Source organism: Alligator mississippiensis, chromosome 3 (assembly GCF_030867095.1).
Source record: "Alligator mississippiensis isolate rAllMis1 chromosome 3, rAllMis1, whole genome shotgun sequence".
NCBI classification, from domain to species: Eukaryota; Metazoa; Chordata; order Crocodylia; family Alligatoridae; genus Alligator; species Alligator mississippiensis.
Window position 1 is genome coordinate 264,552,714 of NC_081826.1, and position 25,793 is coordinate 264,578,506.

General features: G+C 46.6%; 1 protein-coding gene across 3 annotated transcripts in view; it reads left to right on the top strand.

Moving 5' to 3' along the window:
- Positions 1-25,793, top strand: part of DEPDC1B (DEP domain containing 1B) — a 67,994-nt gene that overhangs the window by 40,145 nt on the left and 2,056 nt on the right. Inside the window, exons 7-10 of one of the 3 annotated variants that reach the window (XM_019495897.2) lie at positions 303-443; positions 16,284-16,450; positions 21,094-21,270; positions 24,039-25,124. In XM_019495897.2, the coding sequence (XP_019351442.1) occupies positions 303-443; positions 16,284-16,450; positions 21,094-21,270; positions 24,039-24,080 (527 nt within the window). In that variant the 3' untranslated portion in view covers positions 24,081-25,124. The other 2 variants (XM_014594136.3, XM_019495896.2) reach the window with 2 other exon arrangements.

Here is a 25,793-nt window from a genome sequence, read left to right on the forward strand (position 1 = left end):
TAACTAATGCTTGTTTGAGCTTTAGATAAAGCACCCCTGCCACCATTTTTAGGCACGGGGGTGCTGATACATGAGAGGCTCTGGGCAGTTTTAATTACAGCGGCTCTATGAGCCACTCTAATTAAAGCATCCCCCAACCCCACACCCGGAGCACGTGTATAAACGCCCCATGTGACTTAACTTCTGGTATGCCTTTTGTTACAAAGTGATCTAAACTTCCCATGTCCTCCCCATTTTTTATTGACTGTAAACAAAAATGAATGATCTTATTTGTGGTTAAAAATGCATTTTCTCTTTTGGAGGGCCCACCTGCTCAGACTTGAAGCAGCCTACATACACAGGATTTGAAAGGGATGTTTTCAAAACCATAGCAGACTACTATGGCCAAATGAAGGAGCCTCTTCTCACATTTCATCTTTTTGATGTTTTTGTCAGTGTTTTAGGTATGTTGTCTTCTTATGTATTAAATGAACTGGGGACTAATTGAAGGGGGCTGGGTCTTCTCTTGAATTAACTTTTTATAAAGCGTATCAACAAAAGTGGAATGGTCGCGCTAGACTTATTGTAGGGCCAGTCAAGAGCTAAGACATCTAGGAGCTACCTAGTACTTGGATGATGTCATTTTGGAATCCCATATACTATATGTGCAAACCAAAGAGTTGTGGTTGAACACTTCGTAAATACTAGATTGTAAAAGCTGAATGAACGGCAAGACTTCATTTGGTCCCATTATTTCTGATAAGTGGAAACAGAAACAAGTAAGGATCAAGAAGTGTTGTAGATTTTTTTTTTGGCATAGGAACCATCTCTGGCTGTAAATAAAGCATTCTAATATTTGAGCCCTAAGAATGGGTTGGATGAACAGACTATAAGGTGGATAGAAAACTGGCTGGATTAGTTAGGTTCAAAGGGTCGTGATCAATGGCTCAATGTCTAGTTGGCAGCCAGTATGTAATGGAGTGTCCCAGGGCTTTGGTTTGGGCAGGGGTGGGCAAAATATGGCCCGTAGGCTGGATCTAGCCCATGAGGCCATTCTGTCTGGACTGTGGGGCCCCTAAAAATTTTTGAAAACTTAAAATTTATCTGTCCTTGGTTCCTGTAAAACATGACAGTAACCAGGGGTAGTAGGAGCTGGGGGAAGCCTGGCGGGCTCTCACAAGAGCCAGGGGCTTCTGGCCTGGAACCATGTGGCTGCTCCAGCATGAGATCCTCAGGTAAGGGTGGGGGGAAGGGCAGGGAAGGAGCTGGTGCAGAGCACGGGGAAAAGTGGCTCCTCCCCTGCCCCGTGGTCTGCGCTCCCTGCTGCAGCTGCTTGCAGCCTGCATGGGCTGCCTGTGCCTGCTCAGGACAACCCCACATAGGCTGCAAGTGGCTGCAGCAGGGAGCCACTTGGGTGGGCGAGGGGCCGCTTTTCCCTGTGATCTGCACCAGCTCCTTCCCTGCCGGGGAGCAGGGGGTTGGGGCTGTGCACTGCCCTTCGGCTGTACCGTGGGGCTGGGGTGGCAGTGGTTGTGAGCGGGTGCAGGAGCACAGGGCCTGCACTGGTGTCCCAGGGCCAGCTCCAGCAGGGCCCAGAGCAGGGTGGCAAGAGAACAGAGTCCCGGCTGGCAGGACCTCTATGGAGCTGGGTCAGCTCCCCGCTCTCCCTGCTCTGGTGCAGCCCAACCCAGCTCCACAGACCGCTGCGAGCCTGTGCCCTGCTCTGGGCCACACCGGTGCTGGCCCCGGGACATTGGTCCCAAGATGGTGACCAGGGGTAGGGCACCTATCAAGGGGCGGGGCTACCCACGCGGCCCTTGACAGCTTGCAAAAACTGGGTAAGGGGCCCTCTACCCAAAATAATTGCCTGCCCCTGTTCTTGGGGCTGGTTTTGTTCAATAAATTCATCGATGTTCTGGAAGATGGCATAGAGTGCACCCTCAGCAAGTTTGCAGATGACACCAAGCTGGGGGAGTAATAGATATGTTGGAGAGTAGGGCTAGAGTTTGGAGAAACCTAGGAAAATTGGAGGACCAGACCAAAAGAAATCTCATGAGGTTCAATAAAGACAAATGCAAAGATGTGCACTTAGGACAGAACAATCTCATGCACTGGTACAGGCTGGAGACTGCCTGGCTAAGCAGCTGCTCTGCAGAAGAGGACCTGGGAGTTACGGTGGACAATAAGTTGAATATGAGTCAACAGTGTTCCCTTGTTGCCAAGAAGGTTAGTGGCATACTGGGCTGCATTAGTAAGAGCGTTGCCAGCAGATTGAGGGAAGTGATTATCCCCCTCTATTTGGTGCTGGTGAGGCCACATCTGGAGTACTGTGTCCAGTTTTTTGGGCACCTCACTACAGAAAGGATGTAGACAGATTGGAGAGAATTCAGCAGAGGACAATCAAAAATGGTTGGAGGGCTGGGGCACATGACTTCTGAGGAAAGGCTGAGGGAACTGGGCTTATGTAGTCTGGAGAAGAAAAGACTGAGGGGGGATTTAATAGCAGCCTTCAACTACCTGAAGTGGGGTTCAAAACAGGATGGAGCTAGATTGTTCTCAGTGGTGGCAGATGACAGAACAAGGAGCAGCGGTCTCAAGTTGCAGCAAGGGAAGTTTAGGGGAGATAGCAGGAAAAACCTTCTCACTAGGAGGATAGTAAAGACTGGAACAGGTTACCCAGAGAGGTGATGTAATCTCCATCTTCGGAGGTTTTTAAGACCTGGGTAGACAAAGGCTTGGCTGGGGTGAGATAGTTGGGGGTGGTCCTGCTTTGAGCAAGAGGTTGGACAAGATGACCTCCTGAGGTCCCTATTTTTCTATGATTCTTGAGAAGCCTATGCTATTGCTATATATCTTAGACTATATTTTGGAGGTAGGCAGCAGAATGCTTTAGCTTTTGAATTTTAAAAGGGTTTAGGAGTTGCTTAGTATAGTATGACCTAAGGGCCTGATATTTAAAGATATTTGGGTGCCTTAAGATACGCAAACTTCTCCTGGGATTTTCAAAATCTATCTCGGAATCCAACTGTTTATTTTTAGTTGTCAAAATACCTCTAAAAATTAAGCCCCCAAGCCTTGCTTTGCTGAGCAGTATGTAGATCATTTAAAACCTAAGTCTTGATTACTTGCTTCCTTAAATTTGTAATTTGTCTAGAAATGACTGCTTTTTCATTCTGCTTTTAAGATACTGACCCATTGAGCCTGGCTGAGCATTGCTTGAACTGGACAGGATGATCTTGTTAGACAATTTAGAGCTCCAGTTTTGTCTAGAGTTCAACTTTGATATTAAATAACCCTGTTCTTGGCATCAAATTCACTTTTTTATGATTGGGACATACTGCCTAGTAAAAGAGTGTGATTATAATATTGAAGTCGGTAGGAACCTGACTTCAGTGGGAATAGAATTAGGTCTTAACATTCCAGTATTAAACAAACAGACTTCTAAAAATGAAAGTCTGTTCCTTTGTTATAAGGGTGTGTAGGAATAAAACATAAGTGGTGTTCTAACCATTTAAGAATGTGTGTTCAGAAAAGTGACTGTGAAAACAGCACTTTCAGATGGAAAAAATCTGATTCCTGTGCACATTCAGTCATAGTCCACTTGTCCAGTGTAAAACATACTCCATTTAATTCTCAAAAGCCAGCAGATCTATGTGAGAATGAGATGGCTTGTTTCTTGACTTTCACCATAATCTAGTTCAGGCATGGCAAAATATGGCCCACGGGCCAGATCTGGCCTGCCAGGCACTTTCATCCGGCCCACAGACCACCCCCCCCCCCAATGAATAGTACCCTGCCTACCCCTTCCGCCCATGAGGGTGGGAGCGAGGCGCCCACCTGTACAACCCCCCAACATACCCTATTGGGCCTCACTCCCATCCTTTTGGGCAGGAGGGCTCTGACCAGCCAGCAACTTCTGGGTGGGGCTCCTGCTGCAGCTAGAACCTGCTTGCTTTGGGGCAGCAGGTAGAGAAGTGGCAGGGCTGGTTGGGGGTGGGGGTGGTGGAGATGCAGCTGGATGGAAGCGGGAGTACAGAATGGAGCCTGCACCCAGAAGGGGAGTGGGAGCACAGAGCTCAGCTAGGCAAGGTGTAGATGTGATGTTGGGGGGGCTGTATGGACCCTGCACACACTTCCCCCTTGGTGTGAAGCCCCAGCTGCTGGCAGCAGCAGCGGCCGGAGAGGTCAAGGCATTCATGCCTGGCACAGGCGTGGCTCTGGCCAGCGCTGCACAGGAGGAGGGAGCAGAGCTTGCCCTGTCGTGGGGGCTCTACACCGTGTGCCTGCAGCTCCAGCATTCACAGTGGGGGAAGCCCTGCACTGAAGCCTGCTGTTTCCCCTGCTTCCTGCTGTGCAGGTCCCCACAGTCTGCCAGCAGTGGAGTGAGCCCTGCCCCCTGCTTCCCCATGGAGTCCAGAGTGGGGCTTCCCCGCTGCGTGTGGGAGCCGCAGGCGCGTGGCATGCAGCCGCTGTGATAGAAGCAGCCGGGCAGGCTGTGCTGGGGTATGTCCAACTTTGTTTAAATGAATCCTTTCCCATGAAAAGTTATTGTCTTAATCGTCAGTATTTTGGCTTGCTCTATCATTTTATTTTAAATTAACACTTCTCTTCAAAGTTTGAATTCTGAGTTGAGAGGGATTCACTGGCATAGGCAATCTCAACATGTTCATCCAGAAAGGCTGTTTTTAGATTTAAATATCTCACAGAATCAAAGGATGAAAACCTGGCCAGTTTAAATTGATGGCAATATTCCCATATACCTCAATAGATATGGGGCTTTTTTGCCTATAGTTTCATGCTCTTACACTGTCCATAGTTAATTTGGTTCATAGTCCATAGCTAAAATGAATTATGGACCCCTAAAATTTATTCTGTATATATTAGGTGTCTTCCCATTTTATTGTTGTGATCAGCTCATTAAAGGGTGAAAATTGCTTCTCACCATATATAGCTTAGGCCTGGCAATTGTGAATTACATAAAGAACTTGTTCAAAAAGCAGCCCAATTATTTGCATTGGAAATAAAAATTAATGAAATAAAATAGAAGGTTATTTACACTACTGGTAATCTATAGCATTTTAATGTTCTTGTTGAATTGCTTTTATATTACCACATGTTGTGTTCAGTATTTCGGCCTTGGTAGCATGGGAAGTATGCCTGTTCCCAAATATGTTTTGATGTCTTCTTACATAGTTACCTGTAAGTCACAGAATACCTGAAATTTAGCACTCTTTAGAAAGTATTTGCAGCCTACCTCTGATGGGGTGAGATCACCCCCTACCTGGGAACCATGTGGCAGTGCAAAGTAGGAGGAAAGCTTTGAGACTGTACCAGAGACCAGGGCCTCCAAATGCTTATTTGGAAGTATAGAGTGGAAGACCCACAATGGACTCTAATTCCTTGCCAATATGTGTGCCTAACTTCCTATTACACTGCTGTGGGCAGGGATGGTTGCCTTACTCCAGGTTTCTATGTAAAGAAGAGATTTGCATGTAGGGGCAATCTAGGTGAGGTAATTCACCCAGAGTTATTGAATTGGAAACAATATTTGTATGTGTTCATGATACTGTACAAGCTTTGGTTATTGTTTTTTGTTTAAGTCTTATCTGGAACTTACATTGTTGTTAACTAATCTTTTAGTAGCTGTCAGCTTCATGTGCCAAGCTGCGTTTATGGTTCCTAACTAAAAACTTTTTGCCAATATACTAACCCAGAGGTGTCAAACTTGCCTTGTGCCTTGGACTGGATCCAGACCATGGGGAGCTTTGTGGGCCTAGACTGCAGCATGCAGTGGTGGCTCTGACTCTGGAGTGCAGCACATGGCAGCTCCATCTTCAGCACCAGCTCTGAACTGGAGCATGTGGTGGTAGTGGCAGCAGCTTGGGTTCTGGACTGGAGCACATGGCAGTGGCCCCAGCTCCCTTACATGACCTGTGCCATGGAGGAAGCTCCAGCTCTGGTTCCAGCACGGGACACATGGAGGGGGCTTGTGGCCAGGGACTGTGGGACTTGCTCACTCTCCTGCTGACTTTGCTCACTCTCCTTCTGATCACCGTTCTGTTGGAGGCTACTTCCCCTGGCCATGCTGTGTGGCAGGCTAGATAGAGCAGTTCCATGGGTTGGATTTGGCCCATGAGCTGTAGGTTTAACAACCCTGCACTAACCAAAGAAAATAGTTCAAAGCTATACATAAGAATGAGTTCCATGCTCAATGAACTCATTAAGTCTTAGTTATGTTGGCTCTTTACCACAGTGTGCTTAGATTTGAATTAAATATAGATTAAATTTCAGGTTTTATATAGTATATTAAAACAAAAGTTATATGAAAGCATAGGGCTATAAATGTTAGCTTATACAGTTGATCCGTATGGGTAATCCTGTATCGTATGTATAGATCATTAAAGGGTAAAATTGAAGAAGAGCCCTGCCCTGTGTGCAGATCTGGGGGGATATACCCCTTGTGCCCTCCTGGGGTGCTTGCTGGCCCCCCCCACCATGTTCCCTAGACGAGCCGGTCATGGCTCCATCCCACCCTGGCTTCAGGGCCTGCCCTGGCTCCAGCCCCACTTCCTCCCTCACTGCTGCTGCAGTTGCCTGTGTTGCCCTGTTTGAGGGGGGCACGTGCCCCCCCCCTCTATGTGCAGTGCAGGCGGCTGCTGTTGTGGGCTGTGCTTTGTGCCCCGAGCCCCGCTATAACTGGCCTGGGAGTGGCCGGACGCCACGTGTGTCCCGCCGTTTGGCTGAGCCACACTCGCACGTGGCCAGCTGTGTCTGCCCCATGCAGAGATTTTCATAGATTTCAGGTTGGAAGGGATGTATTAAATCATTGAGTCCAACCCCCTGCCCTGAGCAGGAAAGAGTGCTGGGGTCAGATGACCCCAGCCAGGTGTTTGTCCAATCTTAAATACCTCCAAGGAAGGGGACAGCATCACCTCCCTTGGAAGTGTATTCCATACTTGGTCCGTACTTGGCCCAGCTCCCCAGGGAGAGAGTAAGGAGAAGGGGAGGGTACCTACCGGTCCCTCCCCGGTGAGGCAGGGTTCCCCGAAGCCCAGGTAGGGTCCCCTAGCCTAGGAACAGCTGATTTCCAATGGTGGACCCACTGCGCATGCGCACAGTTTAAAAGGGCCTGCCAAAGGGAAAAAAACATCCAGACAGGCTCCAGGAGCAGTGCGAGATGCGCAGGTGCAAGCCTGCTGTGCCCCCGCTCCCCCAAAGGCCTCAGAGACCCCCAACTGTCGCGGAGCACCCCCACCAACCCCCAGCAGCAGCTAGAGGTAAGTGGGGCTCCTGGTAGGAGGGTCTAGTCCCAGCCTAGCCAAAGGGAGGTGGCTAAACTGGAGCCAAGGGGTGTCTCGCCCCAGCCCACCAGGGAGCCACATGACCAGAGCCTCGCAAACAGGCCATGCAAACGGGCACACTTGTCTGCTGGGTGCATGAGTTAGCACAGAGTTTGTGCAGGAGGGCGAGCGGGAGGGACTGAGGCCCTGCCTGTGCACCCCCACCCTAGGGAAGCCAGTCTCAGCCTTAGCCAGCCCACTAGCGGCATGACACGGATGGGCATGCGCCGCAACCCGAGGGTCCCCTCGGGGCCTGTGGCCTGCCCCCTCCCCACTGCCCCCAGCACCTCAGAGACTGCCACGCAGACGGAACCCATGGCTCTGGGCTCCACGCAGATGGAGCCTGTGGCTCTTGGCTGCGGGGGCTGCCTGCCACTTTTTCAGGCTCTGGGGCCCAGGAGCATGGCTACCTCTCCTTGTGGGGTCTGCTCCCTACTGGGGTCTCTGGCGCGCCAGCTGGAGGAGCTCCAGGCTCCTGCAGCTCCAGGCTGCATTCCAGAGACTGCGTGCCATGAGGGACTGTGAGCAGGAGATAGATTCCTACTGCCAGGCCCTTCTCCCCTGGGAGGCAGAGGGTAGACCACAGTCTCCCTCCAGGACAAGGGAGGACTTGGGGACCTCCCATTCTGTCCAGCCAAGGGGTTGGACCAAGGTGGTCAAGGGCCCCAAGGCCCCTGCCCCACTGGAGCTTTGCAACAGGTCCAAACCTCTTGCAGCCCCAGCAGAGCCTGCTGAGTTGCCCGCTGCCGCAGAGAATATGGGCACTACTGTAGCTACCGCCCCCGCTCTTCCCAAGACAAAACCCAAAGTATTTGTCGTGGGAGCCTCCATCCTGAGGGGGGCAGTCTGTCGCTCTGACCCCTTAGCCCGGGAAATCTGTTGCTTCCCAGAGCCTGCATCTGGGACATTGTGGAGAAGATCCCTAAACTCTTCCAGCCCACTGACCACTATCCCACACTCCTTATCCATGTGGGCACCAATGACACGTCTTGGAGCGCTCCCAGCCGGGTCGTGAGGTGCTACAGGGACTTGGGACTGGGGCTTAAGGGTCTTGGGGTACAGGTGGTGTTTTCTTCAATCCTCCCAGTGTCGGGCTACGGAATGAGGAGGGAGAGGAGGATCCAGGTAGTACACCAAAGACTGCGGTGCTGGTGTCCTCAGGAAGGCTTTGGCTTCCATGACCACAGTCTGCTCTTTGGTGAGAGAGGCAGCGAGCTGCTGGGAAGGGATGGCCTCCACCTCGCTCCATTGGGGAGGAGGCTCTTCTCAGCCAGACTGGCTGACCTGCTCCACTGGGCTTTAAACTAAGCCCGCTAGGAGATGGGGGGGACTACTGCCACTGTTGGCCCGCTGAGCAACCCTTGCAAAGCCAGCAGGCCAAGGCATTTAAGGGAACCCACCCCTACCCCAGCCCTTGAACAACCGGTAGGCAAGGGCCCCCAAGGGGACACTTTCCTGCCTGTACACAAATGCCAAGATCTTGGGGAATAAACAGGAGGAACTTGTTCTCCTGCTTAGCGCAAAAAATTACGATGTCATGGGGATAACAGAGACCTGGTAGGACTCCACCCATGACTGGACCACAGGTATAGGCGGCTATGCCCTCTACAGGAGAAATTGATTAGACAAATGGGGCGGGAGCTTAGCACTCTATGTGAAGGAGAGCTATGCGCCCCTGCAGGCCAACATTGGTGACCAGAGTAGATGGCTGGAGACCGTCTGGGTTAAAATCTGTGGGAAACACAGCACAGGGCACACAATGGTGGGAGTCTACTACAGACCTCCCACCCAAAACATGGGTGGGAGCATGGGAAACAAGCAGGATGAACTAGCGCTCCTGCTTGCACTAAACACCTATGACTTAGTGGAGCTAATGGAAACCTGGTGGGATTCATCCCACGACTGGGCAGTACATATTGAGGGCTATAGATTGTACAGAAAGGACAGGGTGGGGAAAAAAGGGGGAGGGGTTGCGCTCTATGTCAGTGAGCAATATACATCAACCCTCATCAAGACGGAATCCAAGGATGAGGAAGTAGAAGGATTGTGGGTTAGGCTACATGGGGGGCAAGGAGAAAGGGATTTGGTGGTAGGGGTCTGCTACAGACCCCCACATCAAGGGGAAGAAAGAGATTCGGGGCTCCTGAGGCAACTCTCGGAGACCATAAAAGCTAAAGAAGCGGTAGTCATGGGGGACCTAAACTACCCGGACATCTGCTGGGAATCAGACAGCAAAGTCCCACCGCTCACGCAGGTTTCTAACCTGTGTACAGGACCTCCACCTGACACTGGAGGTACACGGTCCCACTAGGAGGAATGCCATACTGGATCTGGTATTGGCAATGGGGGATGACATGGTAGGGGACCTCCAGATCGGTAATCATCTGGGGGACAGTGATCACCTGATAATAGAATTCACCATAAGACGGCGAGTGGGTAAGGTAACTAGTAAGGTGAAAGTGCTAGACTTTAGGAAAGCTGATCTCAATGAACTTGGGCGATTAGTCAAGGACGCACTGCAGAGTAGGAGTTTTGAAGTGATGGGAGCCCAAGAAGGGTGGCTGTGCCTTAAGGAAACGATCCTTCGGGCACAAAGCAAGACGATCCCCGTGCGAGGTAAAAGAGGGAAAGGGGCCAGGAGGCTTCCCTGGCTGACCACAGAAATCCATGGCAGCCTAAGGGCCAAAAGGGGAGCACATAAAAAGTGGAAACAGGGAGGGATCACCAAAGACGACTATACCTCCTCTGCTCGTGCTTGTAGGGAGGCAGTTAGATGGGCCAAAGCTACCATGGAGCTGAGGATGGCAACCCAAGTAAAAGACAACAAGAAATTGTTTTTTAGATATATAGGGAGTAAAAGGAAGGCCCAGGGAGGAATAGGACCCCAGCTAAATGGGCAGAAACAATTGGTGATGGACAGGGGGGACAAGGCTGAACTCCTCAATGAGTTCTTTGCCTCAGTGTTCCTAAGCGAGGGGCACAACAAGTCTCTCACTGGGGTTGTATAGAGGCAGCAGCAAGGCGCCAGACTTCCATGTGTAGACCCTGAGATGGTGCAGAGTCACTTGGAAGAACTGGATGCCTTTAAGTCGGCAGGCCCGGATGAGCTCCATTCGAGGGTGCTGAAGGCACTGGTCGACATCACTGCAGAGCCACTGGCAGGAATATTTGAATGCTCGTGGCGCACGGGCCAAGTCCCGGAGGACTGGAAAAGGGCCAATGTGGTCCCCATTTTCAAGAAGGGGAGGAAGGAGGACCCGGGCAACTATAGGCCAGTCAGTCTCACCTCCATCCTTGGCGAAGTCTTTGAAAAAATTATCAAGGCTCACATTTGCGAGAGCCCGGCAGGACAAATTATGCTGAGGGGAAACCAGCACGGGTTCGTGGCAGGCAGATCGTGCCTGACCACTCTAGTTTCTTTTTATGACCAGGTTACGAAACGCCTGGACACAGGAGGAGGGGTGGATGTCGTATACTTAGACTTCAGGAAGGCCTTCGATACAGTATCCCACCCCATACTGGTGAACAAGTTAAGAGGCTGTGACTTGGATGACTACACAGTCCGGTGGGTGGCGAATTGGCTAGAGGGTCGCACCCAGAGAGTCGTGGTGGATGGGTCGGTTTCGACCTGGAAGGGTGTGGGCAGTGGGGTCCCGCAGGGCTCGGTCCTTGGACCGATACTCTTTAATGTCTTCATCAGCGACTTGGATGAGGGAGTGAAATGTACTCTGTCCAAGTTTGCAGATGACACAAAGCTATGGGGAGATGTAGACACGCTGGAGGGCAGGGAACAGCTGCAAGCAGATCTGGACAGGTTGGACAAGTGGGCAGAAAACAACAGAATGCAGTTCAACAAGGAGAAATGCAAAGTGCTGCACCTAGGGAAGAAAAATGTCCAGCACACCTACAGCCTAGGAAATGACCTGCTGGGTGGCACGGAAGTGGAAAGGGATTTTGGAGTCCTAGTGGACTCCAAGATGAACATGAGTCGGCAGTGTGACGAAGCCATCAGAAAAGCCAATGGCACTTTATCGTGCATCAGCAGATGCATGTCGAATAGGTCCAAGGAGGTGATACTTCCCCTCTATCGGGCGCTGGTCAGACCGCAGTTGGAGTACTGCGTGCAATTCTGGGCGTCACACTTCAAGAAGGATGCGGATAACCTGGAGAGGGTCCAGAGAAGGGCCACTCTTATGGTTAAGGGCCTACAGACCAAGCCCTACGAGGAGAGACTAGAGAAACTGGACCTTTTCAGCCTCTGCAAGAGAAGGTTGAGAGGTGACCTTGTGGCCGCCTATAAGTTCATCACGGGGGCACAGAAAGGAATCGGTGAGTGTTTATTCACCAAGGCGCTCCTGGGGGTTACAAGAAATAGTGGCCACAAGCTAGCAGAGAGCAGATTTCGATTGGACATTAGGAGGAACTTCTTCACAGTTTGAGTGGCCAAGACCTGGAACGGGCTCCCAAGGGAGGTGGTGCTGTCCCCTACCCTGGGGGTCTTCAAGAGGAGGTTAGATGAGTATCTAGCTGGGGTCATCTAGACTCAGCACTCTTTCCTGCTTATGCAGGGGGTCGGACTCGATGATCTATTGAGGTCCCTTCCTACCCTAACATCTATGAATCAAAGGTAAGAACTTGACCAGGAGTTTGTCAGGGAATTGGCTGAGGCTGCATGCTCCATGGTTGTCATGGGAGACTTTAACTACCGAGACATCTCATGGGAAGAGCTCTCGCCTAAATCCAAGTGGTCGCAAAGTTTCCTCTCCTGCGTGGATGACCTCTATCTGACACGAGGTGTATGGGCCAGGGAGAGGTAAAGTGCTGCTCGACCTGGTAGTGGCAACAAGGGATGACCTAATCAACAACCTAATGATCTAAGGAAGCTGGGTGACAGCAACCACAAGCTGCTCATCTTCACCATCTGCTGTAAAGCTGGCAAATCAGTCAGCAATACAGAAGTCCTTGACTTCAGGAAAGCTGACTTCGACAATCTCAGGAGGCTTGTTGTCAAGGCCCTAAGGGACCACGACGCCAAGGGGAGGGGAGCTCAGGAAGAGTGGTTGCTCCTTAAGGAAGGGATCCTCGATGCACAAGCTAATGCTGTTCTGTCTTGGAGGAAAGGCAGCAAAAGGGCACAACAGTCCCCTTGGCTCTCCAGGGAACTAGTGGACCTCCTGCGGCTAAAAAGAAAGGCCTACAAGGGATGGAGGATGGGATCCACCTCCAAGGAGGAATATTCTGCACTAGTCCGGTCCTGCAGGGAGCGAGCCAGGAAAGCCAAGGCTGCGATGGAACTCCAACTAGCTACAAGTATCAAGGACAATAAAATGTCCTTTTTTAGATACGTCTGGAGCCAGAGGAAAAGCAAGGGTGACATTGGAACCCTGCTACACCAGATGGAACAACTGACAAAGTCCAGGAAAAAGGCAACCTATTAAATGGGTACTTTGTGTTGGTCTTGCATCAGTCCCATGGGATGTCCCTGCCTACTACAGGAGGGGGGGCCCTGGGTGAGGGAGATTCCCTGACCTCCATCAATGCTGACCTTGTGAAGGAACACCTTGAGAGGTTGGAAACCTTCAAGTCACCTGGCCCTGACAATCTACACCCCAGGGTACTCAAGGAGCTGGCTAGCATCATAGCCCAGCACCTGGCATGGATTTTTGAGAACTCCTGGCGCTCTGGTGAAGTGCCTGAAGACTGGAAGAAGGCCAATGTGGTGCTTATCTCCAAGAAAGGGAGGAAAGTGAATCCGGCAAACTACAGGCCCATCAGCCTGACCTCTATCCCAGGGAAAGTCTTACAAAAGATTATCAAAGAGGCCATTCTTAACAGACTGGCCGATGGCAACATCCTGAGGGATAGCCAGCATGGGTTTGTTGCGGGTAGGTCTTGCTTGACCAATCTTATTTCCTTTTATGACTAGGTGACCTATCACCTGGACAAGGGAGAGGAGATTGATGTCATATATCTTGACTTCAAAAAAGCCTTCAATCTGGTATCCCCTGATCACCTCTTGGCAAAACTGGCCAACTGCGGTCTTGGGTCCACCACATTCCGGTGGCTGGGGAATTGGTTCTGTGGTTCGACCCAGAGGGTGGTGGTTGACGGAATCAATTGTCATCGTGTCCTGTGATCAGTGGGGTCCCCCAAGGCTCTGTCCTTGAACCTATATTGTTCAACCTCTTCATTAATGATGTGGACATTGGAGTCAGAAGCGGACTGGCCAAGTTTGCTGATGATACCAAACTCTGGGGTAAAGCATCCACACCTGAGGACAGGAGAGCGATCCAGGCTGACCTTGACAGGCTCAAGAAATGGGCGGACGAGAATCTGATGGTGTTTAACACTAAAAAATGCAAGGTTCTCCGCCTTGGGAGGAAAAACTTGCAGCATCCTTATAGGCTCGGCAGTGCTATGTTGGCTAGCACTATGGAAGAAAGAGACTTGGGGGTCATCATTGACCACAAGATGAACATGAGCCTGCAATGCGATGCTGCGGCTAGTAAAGCGACCAAAACACTGGCTTGCATCCATAGGTGCTTCTCAAGCAAATCCTGGGACGTCATTCTCCCCTTGTACTCGGCCTTGGTGAGGCCACAGCTGGAGTACTGCGTCCAGTTTTGGGCTCCACGATTCAAAAAGGATGTGGAGAAGCTTGAAAGAGTCCAGAGAAGAGCCATGCGCATGATCAGAGGTCAGGGAAGCAGACCCTACAATGACAGGCTGAGAGCCCTGGAGCTCTTTAGCCTGGAAAAGTGCAGGCTCAGGGGTGATCTGATGGCTGCCTATAAGTTTATCAGGGGTGACCACCAGTATCTGGGGGAACGTTTGCTCACCAGAGCGCCCCAAGGGATGACGACTAGGTCGAACGGTCATAAACTACTACAAGACCGTTTCAGGCTGGACATAAGGAAGAATTTCTTTACTATCCTGTGCCCCCGAGGTCTGGAATAGCCTGCTACCGGAGGTGGTTCAAGCGCCTACATTGAACACCTTCAAGAGCAAACTGGATGCTTATCTTGCTGGGATCCTATGACCCCAGCTGACTTCCTGCCCTTTGGGCAGGGGGCTGGACTCGATGATCTTCTGAGGTCCCTTCCAGCCCTAATGTCTATGAAATCTATGACTACAGTTTCCGCGGCAGCGTCCTGGAACCCTGTGAACAGATCAGGGGCCTGTGTCCCCCAGAAACAGCTGGAGAAGTGATCAGAGAGCTGGGGAATCGAACAGGGAGCTAGATGTCAATATCAGAGCAGTCTTTCCCCTTCCCCCTCCTTCTCTTTAGTTTCTGTTTAGCTGCAGCAAGCCCAGCTTCGAAACTCAAAATGTTTTGAAACTTTCGAAACATTTCCAGTGCCCTCATTTCAAATCCTCTTGTTTCATTTATATTTCACTGTTTCGAGCTCGAAACACATGAAAACATCTTCGAAACAAAACACCCGGAGAAATTTTGCAGAGCTCTGGCGCGGAGCCCAGGATGACTAAAAGAGGCTCCCCGATTGACTAGTTGATCAGGATTGACTGGTTAGGGACCCCTGATCTAGGCATAGCTATACCTATGTTCTACAATGTGCATCTTCCATGCTTCTGGGCTTTGCTGATTGCCCCTATGTCCATTTGCTGCTGCATGTGCCGGGGTGTTTCTAAGCCTTCCTCAGAGGCATTGGGTCTTGGCTGCAGCCAAGGCTGGGGACTTTGACTGGGGTGTGCCAGTGTTCTTGCTGGGACCAAAGCTGGAGGTTTCTGGCTAGGGGGTCTTGCTCCTCTGCTCAGGGTCAAACATCACCATATTTGGGGTCAGGAAGGAATTTTACCCTATGGTCAGATTGGTATGGATTGTGGGTTTTTTTTGCCTTCCTCTGTAGCGGTGGGAGAAGGGGGTGTGGTCGTGGTTCTACCTGGGATCTCTTGAATAATATCTTGACAATATTTCAGAGAAGGAGGACATTGGTTACTATGGCTGTCCTGCTTTATCTGTGACAGGTTAGGGTGTTAGGCCTGTGTTGTCAGGGTTGATGGTAGTCTTATGCAGAGGTTTTAAATTATGGATTGTATAGGATTGTTTGGATAGGGATGATGCTGCCTTAGGCAGGCGGTTGGATTAAATGCCCTCTAGGGATCCCTTCAAGCCCTACTACTCTGATTCTAGGATTCTCTATAACCTTAGGAAGTTTGAAAACAACTTAGCATATGCTTAGCTGTGGTTCTCCTTACTGCAGTCTGGAGGCAGTGTGTAGATACGCCCTAAGTGCCAGTTAATTCAAAGTTTTAATCCTGTTCACCTGTAAAAGTGATATATCACTTTTTCAAAAATTTTACTTTGCAAATTGGTTCATCAAGAAACATTAAATCATCAGCTTCTTCCTGCATTATTGTATAGTGCTGCCTTTTAGAGTTTGTTACTGGAGCTTAAATCTGGACTGAGCTTAAATTTGTTTCTGTCTAGTTTTAGAAGGTATAGTCTGTGTTTCAGAACTTATTTTATATAGGTATTTACAGTTTGTACAAAGAAATTGTTTGTCATTTGAATTTAGTTAGATTCTTCAGTCTTTTACTTTTCCTTCTGGTGGTTATTTTTTAAATCTCATACTTGACCCAGGCTGGGAAAGCATGAAAAGTTACAGGATGAATTGTATTGATGGGTCCTCTTTTCATCCACAGATACCCAGATAGTGACTCTCCCTCCCCTCCCTTTCCTGCTTCACATCAATGGGCTATGGCTGAGTAATGTGTTCATTCTTTATTTTCCAATCGCTGGGAAGAGCTTTATGATATGTTGAGCAGGTGCATAAGAGGAAATAACACTGGTTCCTTCTGCTATAGGAATTGCTTAATTTGGGGTGATGGAACTCAGTGTCAAATGTGTGGTAAGAAAATATGGGAAATAGATTTAGGTATGTATTCTTAAGGGAAATGCTTAAAGGGAAAGGTGGTTAAGCGTCTGTCCCTCTTTTAATCCAGGTCTGCTACATAAAAACAAAAAAGCTATTGAAGCATTTCAGGTGTCCTGTCTTCTGCTGCCACCAGAAAATCGGAAAAAACTACAGTTACTGGTGAGGATGATGGCAAGGATCAGCCTCAACAAGGATTTGCCACCTCTTTCTGATACAACTAGTACCAGAACACTGGTAGGTCTATTTCTAGTGTGGAAAATCTAACTAGGCTTACAAAATCTTTTATGTTTAGGTTGCACATATACCATTTGTTGAGCATATTCAGCTATAGTTGTGTTCTGTAAGGGGAACTTTGTGTATTCTTTCTCTGTATACCCTCCTTAATATGCATATTTAGATGTTTGGGGGCTGCTGCACCTGTCTTTTACTGTTTTGGGGCCTAGGTTTTACTGTTGAGGTTAAAGTGTGCAATTGTAAAGGGAAGATGGATCCCACCAGCCCTCCCTTCCAAAACTGTGAATTTTGTAGGCCTGCAAATGTTGCATAGCTTCCCATTGGCAAAGGTGCAGAGATCTGCGGTAGGAGGGTGGGTGGGTATATGTGTGTGTGGTGGAACAGGAGAGATTTCAGGCAGAAGTCATTTCTTGGCTTGTCATATGGCTCATCAGCTATTTAAAGAGAAAATCTTTATAAGCTTGAGACCTTATAGTGCATGCAGGTGGAAGCCTGACGCACATAGCAAAAATTGCTTAAAATCTCTTAGCCTGCAGTGACCAGGACAGGATCTAAAAGAGCAGGGTAACTCTTGGTGGCGGTGGCCAGAGCAGTAATTCCCAGCAGTGATCCCCTCTGGCTAGAGCAGTGATCCCTAGCACCAGTGACAAACTCCACTGAAGGCCTCCCCACCTAGCACTTGCTATTTTGGCTGGCAAAGATGGTAGAGATCCTGGAGCACAGCAGCAGTCCCTGGCAGTGAGGAGCATCAGGGTCCTCTAGAGTGGGCCTTGCTACTAAACACTAGGGCTGTGTGAAATTTTGCTGGGTGTTTCGTTTCATTGCGTTTTAAGCTCAAAGCAGCGAAATCAAAATGAAGCAAAGGGCTTTGAAACAGCTTCGAAACGAAACAAGGGCACTCAAAACGTTTCGAGTTTTGAAGCCAGGCTTACTTGGTTCAGCGGCGGTCCCAGGTGGTAGTGGCAGCCTCCTCTCATCTGGCATGCATATCCAGGGGCCCGCGCCCCCAGGAGGGCTGCGGGGCTGTGCTAGGCTCCTCCTGGGGGTGAGGGCCTCCGGATCTACACGCTGGGTGAGAGGAGGCTGCCACTGCTACTTGGGGTCAGCGGCAGCAGCAATCTTCCCCGGCGCTGGGCACAGGCTGAGCCCAACACTGGTCCCAGGCGGTAGTGGCAGCCTCCTCCCATCTGGTGCACAGATCCGGGGGCTGCACCCCTAGGAGGAGTTCAGCACAGCCCCGCAGTCCTCCTGGGGGGTGCAGGTCCCAGATCTGCGCGCAGAATGAGAGGAAGGGCTGGAACGGGCTCCCAAGGGAGGTGGTGCTCTCCCCTACCCTGGGGGTCTTCAAGAGGAGGTTAGACGAGTATCTAGCTGGGGTCATTTAGACCCAGCACTCTTTCCTGCTTATGCAGGGGGTCGGACTTGATGATCTATTGAGGTCCCTTCCGACCCTAACATCTATGAATCTATGAAGCTGCTGGTGCCAGCAAGTGTCACAAGTTTTGCTTTGAACAGTTTGAGGTGCAGTTTCTCAGAAACCTCTGTACCTATCTCCTTGAAATGTAGCAGGCTTTATGCCCTCAGAAGGGGCTACCATCCCTGCAACTTTCATCTGAATCAGGCAAGAAATGACAAAGTTTTAGGCATTGTCATAATTCCCCATTATAGCTTATGGGTGAAATGTCGAAACAGCAAAACAGTGCTGACGAAACGAAATGGAACAGTGCTTTGAAACAAAATGACGAAACAAAACACTGTCTCTTCAAAATGGCGAAATGGAAGTCAAAACGAAACAGTGCTGTTTTGCACAGCCCTAGTACTAAGCACCCGCTGCTGTTGGCTTGTGTAGCTAGTAGAGCCCCTAGATCAGGGGTGGGCAAAACACGGCCCGGGGGCCGGATACAGCCTGCCAGGCCATTCTGTCTGGCCCATGGGGCTCCTATTAATTTTCTAAATTTTGTATTAATCTGCCCTAGGCTGCCTGTCATGCGGCCCTTGATGGCTTTCCAAAACTCAGTAAGTGGCCCTCTGCCCAAAATAATTGCCCGCCCCTGCCCTAGATGGCAGCCCTGGGTAAGTCTTCCTTCCCAACTAAGTGGGCTAGGTGGTAGCTTCCCTTGGTTTGTTTGCCAGTGACTGATACTATTAACAGTTTCAGGATTCAGCTAATATTTTTAATAGCTGAACTTTTCTTCGAGGTTGTGTTTGCTTCCAGTTCCCCTTTAATAAGCCCTGGTTTAGTGTTAACATTGCTTGCAAGTGGGGACGGCTGTTAACGTTAGCATGGCCAGTTAAAATTTGTTTTAAAAGTTTGTTCCTATATATGAACCTGGCCCTTGTTACTGCTTTCCAGTATAGAAGGGTTATGTATGCAAAATAAAATGCACCAGGAATGTGATGGCAAACAGAGTGCAGTAGTTTATTTTAGTTGTAGAGAAGGTGACTGATATTGCAATTCAGAAATTCTATTATTTTTCAAAAACTAAATCAGTGCATCATTCCTATAGAAGTGGGTGACAGACATAGCAGCAAGACTTAGTCTTTGACAGCATCAAAGTTGTTTTAAATTGAATTGGCCGTAGTGATTTCTGCATGAAAGAAACTGTGACAAACAATTTATTTAGATTTTATTCTTCTGAGACACTATTTCTTTTTCTGTGCATTTCACAGCAAGAAAACCTTTCCTGTTGCTACTGAATAAAGTACCAATTAGCTACTATTAAAGGTCATGATTTACTAAGTTATATCAGATATATAAAAGGTGGATTTGGCCATGAGGCTTTGCTGCAGAAGAAGTGTTTGAGGAAAGAAATGGATAAATAGTTTGCTGCTCAGCCATACACTAGGAGTTGGGAGGCCTGTTGTGGAGAGAAGTTATAGGAGTGGCAGGTGATGACTAGTAATCCTTCTCTTTTTCAGAAACTGCAGATGAACAGTATATGAAGGCAGAGAGGGTAAAAGTTAACGGAATATTGTTGAATACACTGAGGCCGGAATTTGATTTGCTTGGTTCTAATCCACTGGAAAATGTCTGAATATTACTGCTCAGCTCTGAAAATGTTTTCTTTTTTAAGGACTGTTTTTATAATAATATCTTGTTTTTTTCCAATGGTCTTTCTGCAGTATTTTTTTCTAGTGTTGTCACTGGTAGCAACACATTAGTGCCAAGTCACATAATTCACATATATTTTATTAAGACACAGATGACAAAGATTCATTTAATCAAACAGCAACTTTCTAACATGCTGATATTTTAGAGATGCGATGTCTCCTATATGTGAATTCTGTACCAATTTTTTTAATGCCTCAGTCAAAGAGGTAATAACTACTGTGCATGGAAGAGCACTAACATCCCATTTTGCCAGTTGTATTCAGAATATATAAAATGCCTGAAGAGCAAAAAAACAAACAACCAATTAATACAATTTCACTGCAATTGCAATAACTGGTCACTGAGACCTTGTAAGACCCACAGTGACTAGCTGGCACACTGAATCCTTGCCAGAGTCCTTTTGATTAGTCCTTTGGCTAATACTTCATCCGTTAAAGCATAATTAGTCATTTTGAAGTGTACAACCTTATGCAGTAATTAGTTTTCCTGGTAATTAGTTGACTTAAAGGTTACTGTCATGAGCCCTCCATAACACCTGTTCAGTTAGCTGATGCTTGCAAAACATTAACTATGCCTCAGCTTTTAATGGCTCAGCAAGATGTACATTGTCAACCATTACATTTTGTAGAATTGTCTTCTGTTTTCATGATGGCTGCATGCAAGAGTGCAAAGAAAAATTTTGCCTGATTATTTTACTCTGTCATAATTGAGTAATTTTATAACATGAGCATTCTAAATTTTTGATGTAAGGAATTTTACATTAATCCTTTATCTGTATAATCATATAATTCTCACTCAGCCAGTCAGAGATGTATTTTTTAGTTTTGCACCTTGATATTTCGTAATATTAATTTTTTTATATTATTTTTAATGAAGAAAATTCTTTACTGTGCCACAAAATGGCAAGCAAAATATATCTCTCAAAGTTGAAAATGTCTAACGAGTGATTTAATCTCTTATTTATGGATGATTAGTCAGCGTTACCAATCCCCTCAGAGTGACAGATTAACAGATTTTACTATTCTAACTTGCATCTGTGTCTAACAAGTTCAGATATGTTTTTTTTTGTCTAAAATGACATGAAGATGAGTTGAACAGCTGCTTAAAATCCTTTTATACTTACTTTGAATGTATTTTCTTTCTTAATAAAAATTGAGCATTTGATTAGGAAACTCAGCCTTGTGCATTCTGTTGTAATGAAATAGTCCTCTTGTTTAAATCTTGCTGGAAATCCTGGGTGAAATGGTTATCTTTTCAAGTGTTAGCAGTAACAAAGTCTATTTTCAGGTAGCATGACTTTTAGTTCAGATTGAGAATATATAACTGCACTGGAACAAATTATATATTTTAAGTCAACCTGAATATTTTCATTGTACATGGTACTGGCTTTTATCAGGATTGTGCTGATTTTGTGGCTTTGCTGAAGATTGCTCTTTTCTAAAAGAGAACAATTACAACACCATTTATTTATATTTCTTGTACATGGGGAAAATTGCATGTAATGATAATTTTTGGTTTCTTTTTCTTTCAGATGGTTCAAGCTTTTTCTCATTGCATTCTCTGCTCTAAGGACGAAGTGGATTTGGATGAATTGCTTGCTGCTAAACTAGTAATGTTCCTCATGGACAATTATGATGAGATCTTGAACATCCCTTCCTCCTTACAAATTTCCATAGAGGAGCACGTAGGACATCTCCGGAGAGTGCAGGTGGGACTAATAAGAGTATTTCTCCTGTTCTGAGATAAACATTACCCTGTCAGTTCTCAAAAATATGACAGATGTGTCAGCTTTTGCTAACTGTCTAGTATTCTAGGCACTGCATACTGAGTGACTGAATTGCTGCTGTTGATAAAATATGTTTATAACCTATTATTAACACTAAGAAGGGTATTTAAGGCACAGTAACTATGCAGGGAAAGACTAAAGCCCTTGGCAGGCATAACTAATGAAACATAGGGACTGGGACTTGGCTCCTAGTAAAGTTCGTAAATGCTTCTAACTGACCTCTTTTATCATTTTTAACTAAGAATTGGCTTCTAGCCAAACCACATACATAGATGGGCTGAAAGGGTGACCAAGTTTGATGCCTCAGATAATCATAGAGAAGTAGGGCTGGAAGGGACCTGCAAAGTTTATTTAATACAAACCCCTACTTGAGGCAGGATCATCCTTATCCAAACTATCCTATAGAAATATATTATCTAACCTCTTAGTAAAACTACAGTCAGCTGACACAACACAAGTCCTAACACCCTAACCTGCCACAAAGCAGTGGGACTGTGGCAGCCAGCATCCTGCTGCTGTAAAGGTTGTCAATAAATGCTCAAGAGATCCCAGGAAGAGGGCCATGTCCCCTGCTACAGAGGAAGGCAAAAACCCAGAGTCCCTACTAAGCTGACTGGGGTAAAATTCCTTCTTGACCCCAAAGATGGTGATTAATGACCATGACAAGAGGATCAAGACCTTCTAGTACAGAACCTCCAGACATAAATCCGCGCAGGAGCACTGGTACACCCCATCAAAATCCACAGTTATGAAGAAGACAATTTTATCTTTATGTCCTGCATGGGTATGCCAATTCTAGAAGGGTAAGAAAGGAAAAGTAAAATGTTAAGGAAAATAAGGTTCTTAGTTAGAAGTAACCATAGCTAAGGGTAGTCTTATTTTGAGGAAGAGGGGTGAGGTATTTGAGCCTTCCAGAGAAAGCACCTGAAGATTCCTATACATTTGATAACCTGCTTCTTCATCAGGAATGAAAATCCTCATAGGCCAACCACAAAAGAACCGTTGGACTCATGCAGTCATATCTAACATACCTTGTTCAGGGTGGAGCCAGGAAGAACTTTTTCCAGTTTGGCAGACAAATCCTCCATACACAGCTAAAATGATTATGTAAATTAGTTGACTCGCAAGCCTTTACACTTTGGAAGTAAATTTCACTATTTCTTCTCTTTCCTTCTGAGCTAGTTCCACTTCAGAAGGGCAAGAGCTAAATATGATATAGTGTCCTGTGTCTTTCCAAAAAAATGATTCTCTTCCATCATCTGTGCCAGTAAACTGGTATTTAAAAATTCTGGTCAGAGATTCAGTAACCTATTAGTTTTATAGTAGCAGTTTTGTAGTTTTATCTAGACATTTTCTCTTGATGATTTTTTTTTTAAGTCTCTGTAGAGATAAGGAGTAGGTCTGTACTGCATAATTCTATGTTGTGTAGAGTCATGTGCTAGCTCTAAACAAGTAGGGTGTATTTAGTCTAGACAGAGCTGTATGCTAACATGACTACACTGGTTCTGGTATTTGAATTAGCTAACTCGGGACGTGTAGTTGGCAATGCATTGCACAGCATAAATATATCTGTGTTTAAACATTTTTATAAAGAAAGAAAGTTTCCACTAAAACATTTTATCCTCCCATGTCTTCTGTGATCTTGTCTCCTGTCCAAACTTGTTGAAGACAATAACCTCTGATTTAATGCTGCTTTTGTAAAGTCTTTATTTCCCTTGATCTACTCCCAACGTATCATCTGGGCATGCTTCTTATAGGAGCCTCTTCAGTTAGGAAAATCTTTGTGAGCAGTTTGTCTTACAACTGCAAATGCAGTATAATACTACAGAAATGACTTGCAGTAAGGAATCTAAAACACAGGCAAGAAAAATGTTTGATACTTACTGGTTTTTATGTTACAAGCCACTAGCTGTCACTCTATTCCTACAACTCAGCTGCAGAATCCTATGCTGCTTTTCTTTGCTGAATTGTTCATTACCTATTTGGAAGTGAAGCAAGGATGAGACTTGAATGCACATCACCCTTGTATTGTAACAACTTCTCAGTCTGGTTTTATGGCTAATATTAAAAATCTTTAAATATGACTCCTTTTAATGACTAGCATAGCTGTGGATGGATTGAAAGTTCTCCACTTCAGTGTACACATGTAGAAATGTAGTAGTATTTAAGATCACATGATTCCTTCTACTATTTGTCTGTCTATAAAGCTGTAAACTGGCTGTATCATACTGTAATATGATACATATATATGCATGTGTTAGATCAGTTTGGATTGTTTTTCATAAATGACTGTAGTGTTTTATTGGTACCTGTTTGGCATACAGATCTCTTCATTTTTCCTCATCCCAGTGGTACGGACATGGCTAGTCATGTTAGTCTGAAATCAGGCGGAAGTAAAGGCAAAGCTTTAATAGGCAACAACCCATTGCATCTAAGCTGCCTATGAATAATGCTTCTTTGAACGAGTTAGCCTCTAAGGTGCCACCCTTCCCTACTTTCCTATCATAACAATATAATTTGATTTATTTATCATTTTGATACGCTTTTAGGCTAGCAATTTTTACTTAGTTGCTGTGTGTGTGTGTGTGTGTGTGTGTGTGTGTGTATATATATATATATATATATGTATATATATAATATAATGTACATGAAAAAAATTTATTAGATTTATATCCCGCCCTATCCAAAAGGATCAGAGAGGATTCCCTGAACAACGAACGCATCAAAAGTGAGAGGGAGGAAAAAAGACCTGATTAAATCCATTTGTGTGCTTGCAGGTAAACAGTTACAAATGTGTCAGGTTCTTATAACTGATTTTGAAACAGTCCATGTAAAGTTACAGCAGTGGGAGCCAACCTTTTTGGCAGGTGTGCCGCAAATTAACCTTACACCCCCCCTGATGCCACTCCAGCTTCTTTCCCTTAGCTGATCTGTTGCTCAGCTTTGTGCTCCCTGACCAAGTTGCTGCTCTGCTTTCTGACCTCTGCCCTATTTGCTGCATGCCACACACAGGCTGCCTGTGCCACTTGTGACACCCACGCTGCAACGCTGATCACCCCTGAATTACAGGGTCAATGTTTTTGTATGATTTTGACTTTTTTAGTGTTGGCATAATAACATAGTTCTCTACTGTCATCTTTCAGCCAAGGCTCTCAGTGACCTTATTATCATTTGAATGCAGGGAGATGCAATATTCTGAGTTCCTTTATATTCATAAGATGGTGCTAGAAACAGAAAGCATCAAAGGTAACAACAACTAGAGACAACCAAATTTATCTGTGCAGTGTGCACATTCATAGACTACCCTCTAGGCCATCAGTGCAGCTTTTCTAAAGAGAGGAGCCTTGTTTTACATGGCACTTCTGGGTGATATTCAGTTAAAGTAGGAGCTCCATAACTATTCCCTGCTTCCTTTAGCCAGCCAACAGGATCTTTGTGCTAACTTCACTCCTCTGGCTCTTACCAGTTTTCTCCCAGCCTTTCCAGTTTCCTAACAACTTTGTCAGTTTTCCCCGCAAGTGCCATTGTTCTCTCTCTCTCTTCCCCCCCCCCCTTATCTTCTAGTAAAATAGTTATTAATTCTGTATTTCTGTTAAGAAGGGTCTGGCCAAACTGAAGCATCAGCGTGTTTCTTGTTGAAGACCACAGAGGGACCAGCAAATCAGCAGTAAAAAGATGGCAATAGAACTGAGAGCTGTTGACTCCCCTGTTTCCCTCAAACAAGGCTAATTTTGCCAACTTTCGTCTTGAAAATATAGCAGTTTTCTCTCTCTCTCCTTCAGATAAAATATGCAGGAGCTGACACTGATGCAACTTTTCTTGCTCCATCATTTTGTCATCAAATTAGTACAGATGAGTTTGAGTATCAACGAGCAAATGGCTCTCAGGAACCACTGGCTGCTTTGTTAGAAGAAATTGCAATGAATAAAGAAATATCCATCAAAGACAAGAAGAAGAAACTGAAACAGGTGAAGAAAATTCTCCAAAATCCTGGCCTGTTTTCCTTTCCAACTCTGTGTGTGTGTGTGTGTGTGTGTGTGTGTGTGTGTGTGTGTGTGTGTGTGTGTGTGTGTAAGTAAAGATTACCATCTTTGGCTTCTGCTTAGGCTTTGGTGTGGAGAAACAAGACACAGTAAAGGAGTGGGGTGCTGGCAAGCCATGGTTCAGAGGAATTTGCTATTACTTTCTTTTTGTCTCACCCTCCTATCCCAGATGAAGTCGAGCTAACACACTAGAGTTTTACTGCTGGTTTCATTTAGGGGTAAATCGTTAAAAATGACCCCATCCCTTCTCCCACTGCCACGCGCACACAAATAAACATGAAAGTGTAGTGTAGATCCAATATCTTGTAACGTTTTAAGATTTGAAAAAATATGGTTCCAAACAGGATATGTTCAGAGGTTATATTTGTCACGTCCATATGCATTCAGATTATCGCGAAGAAC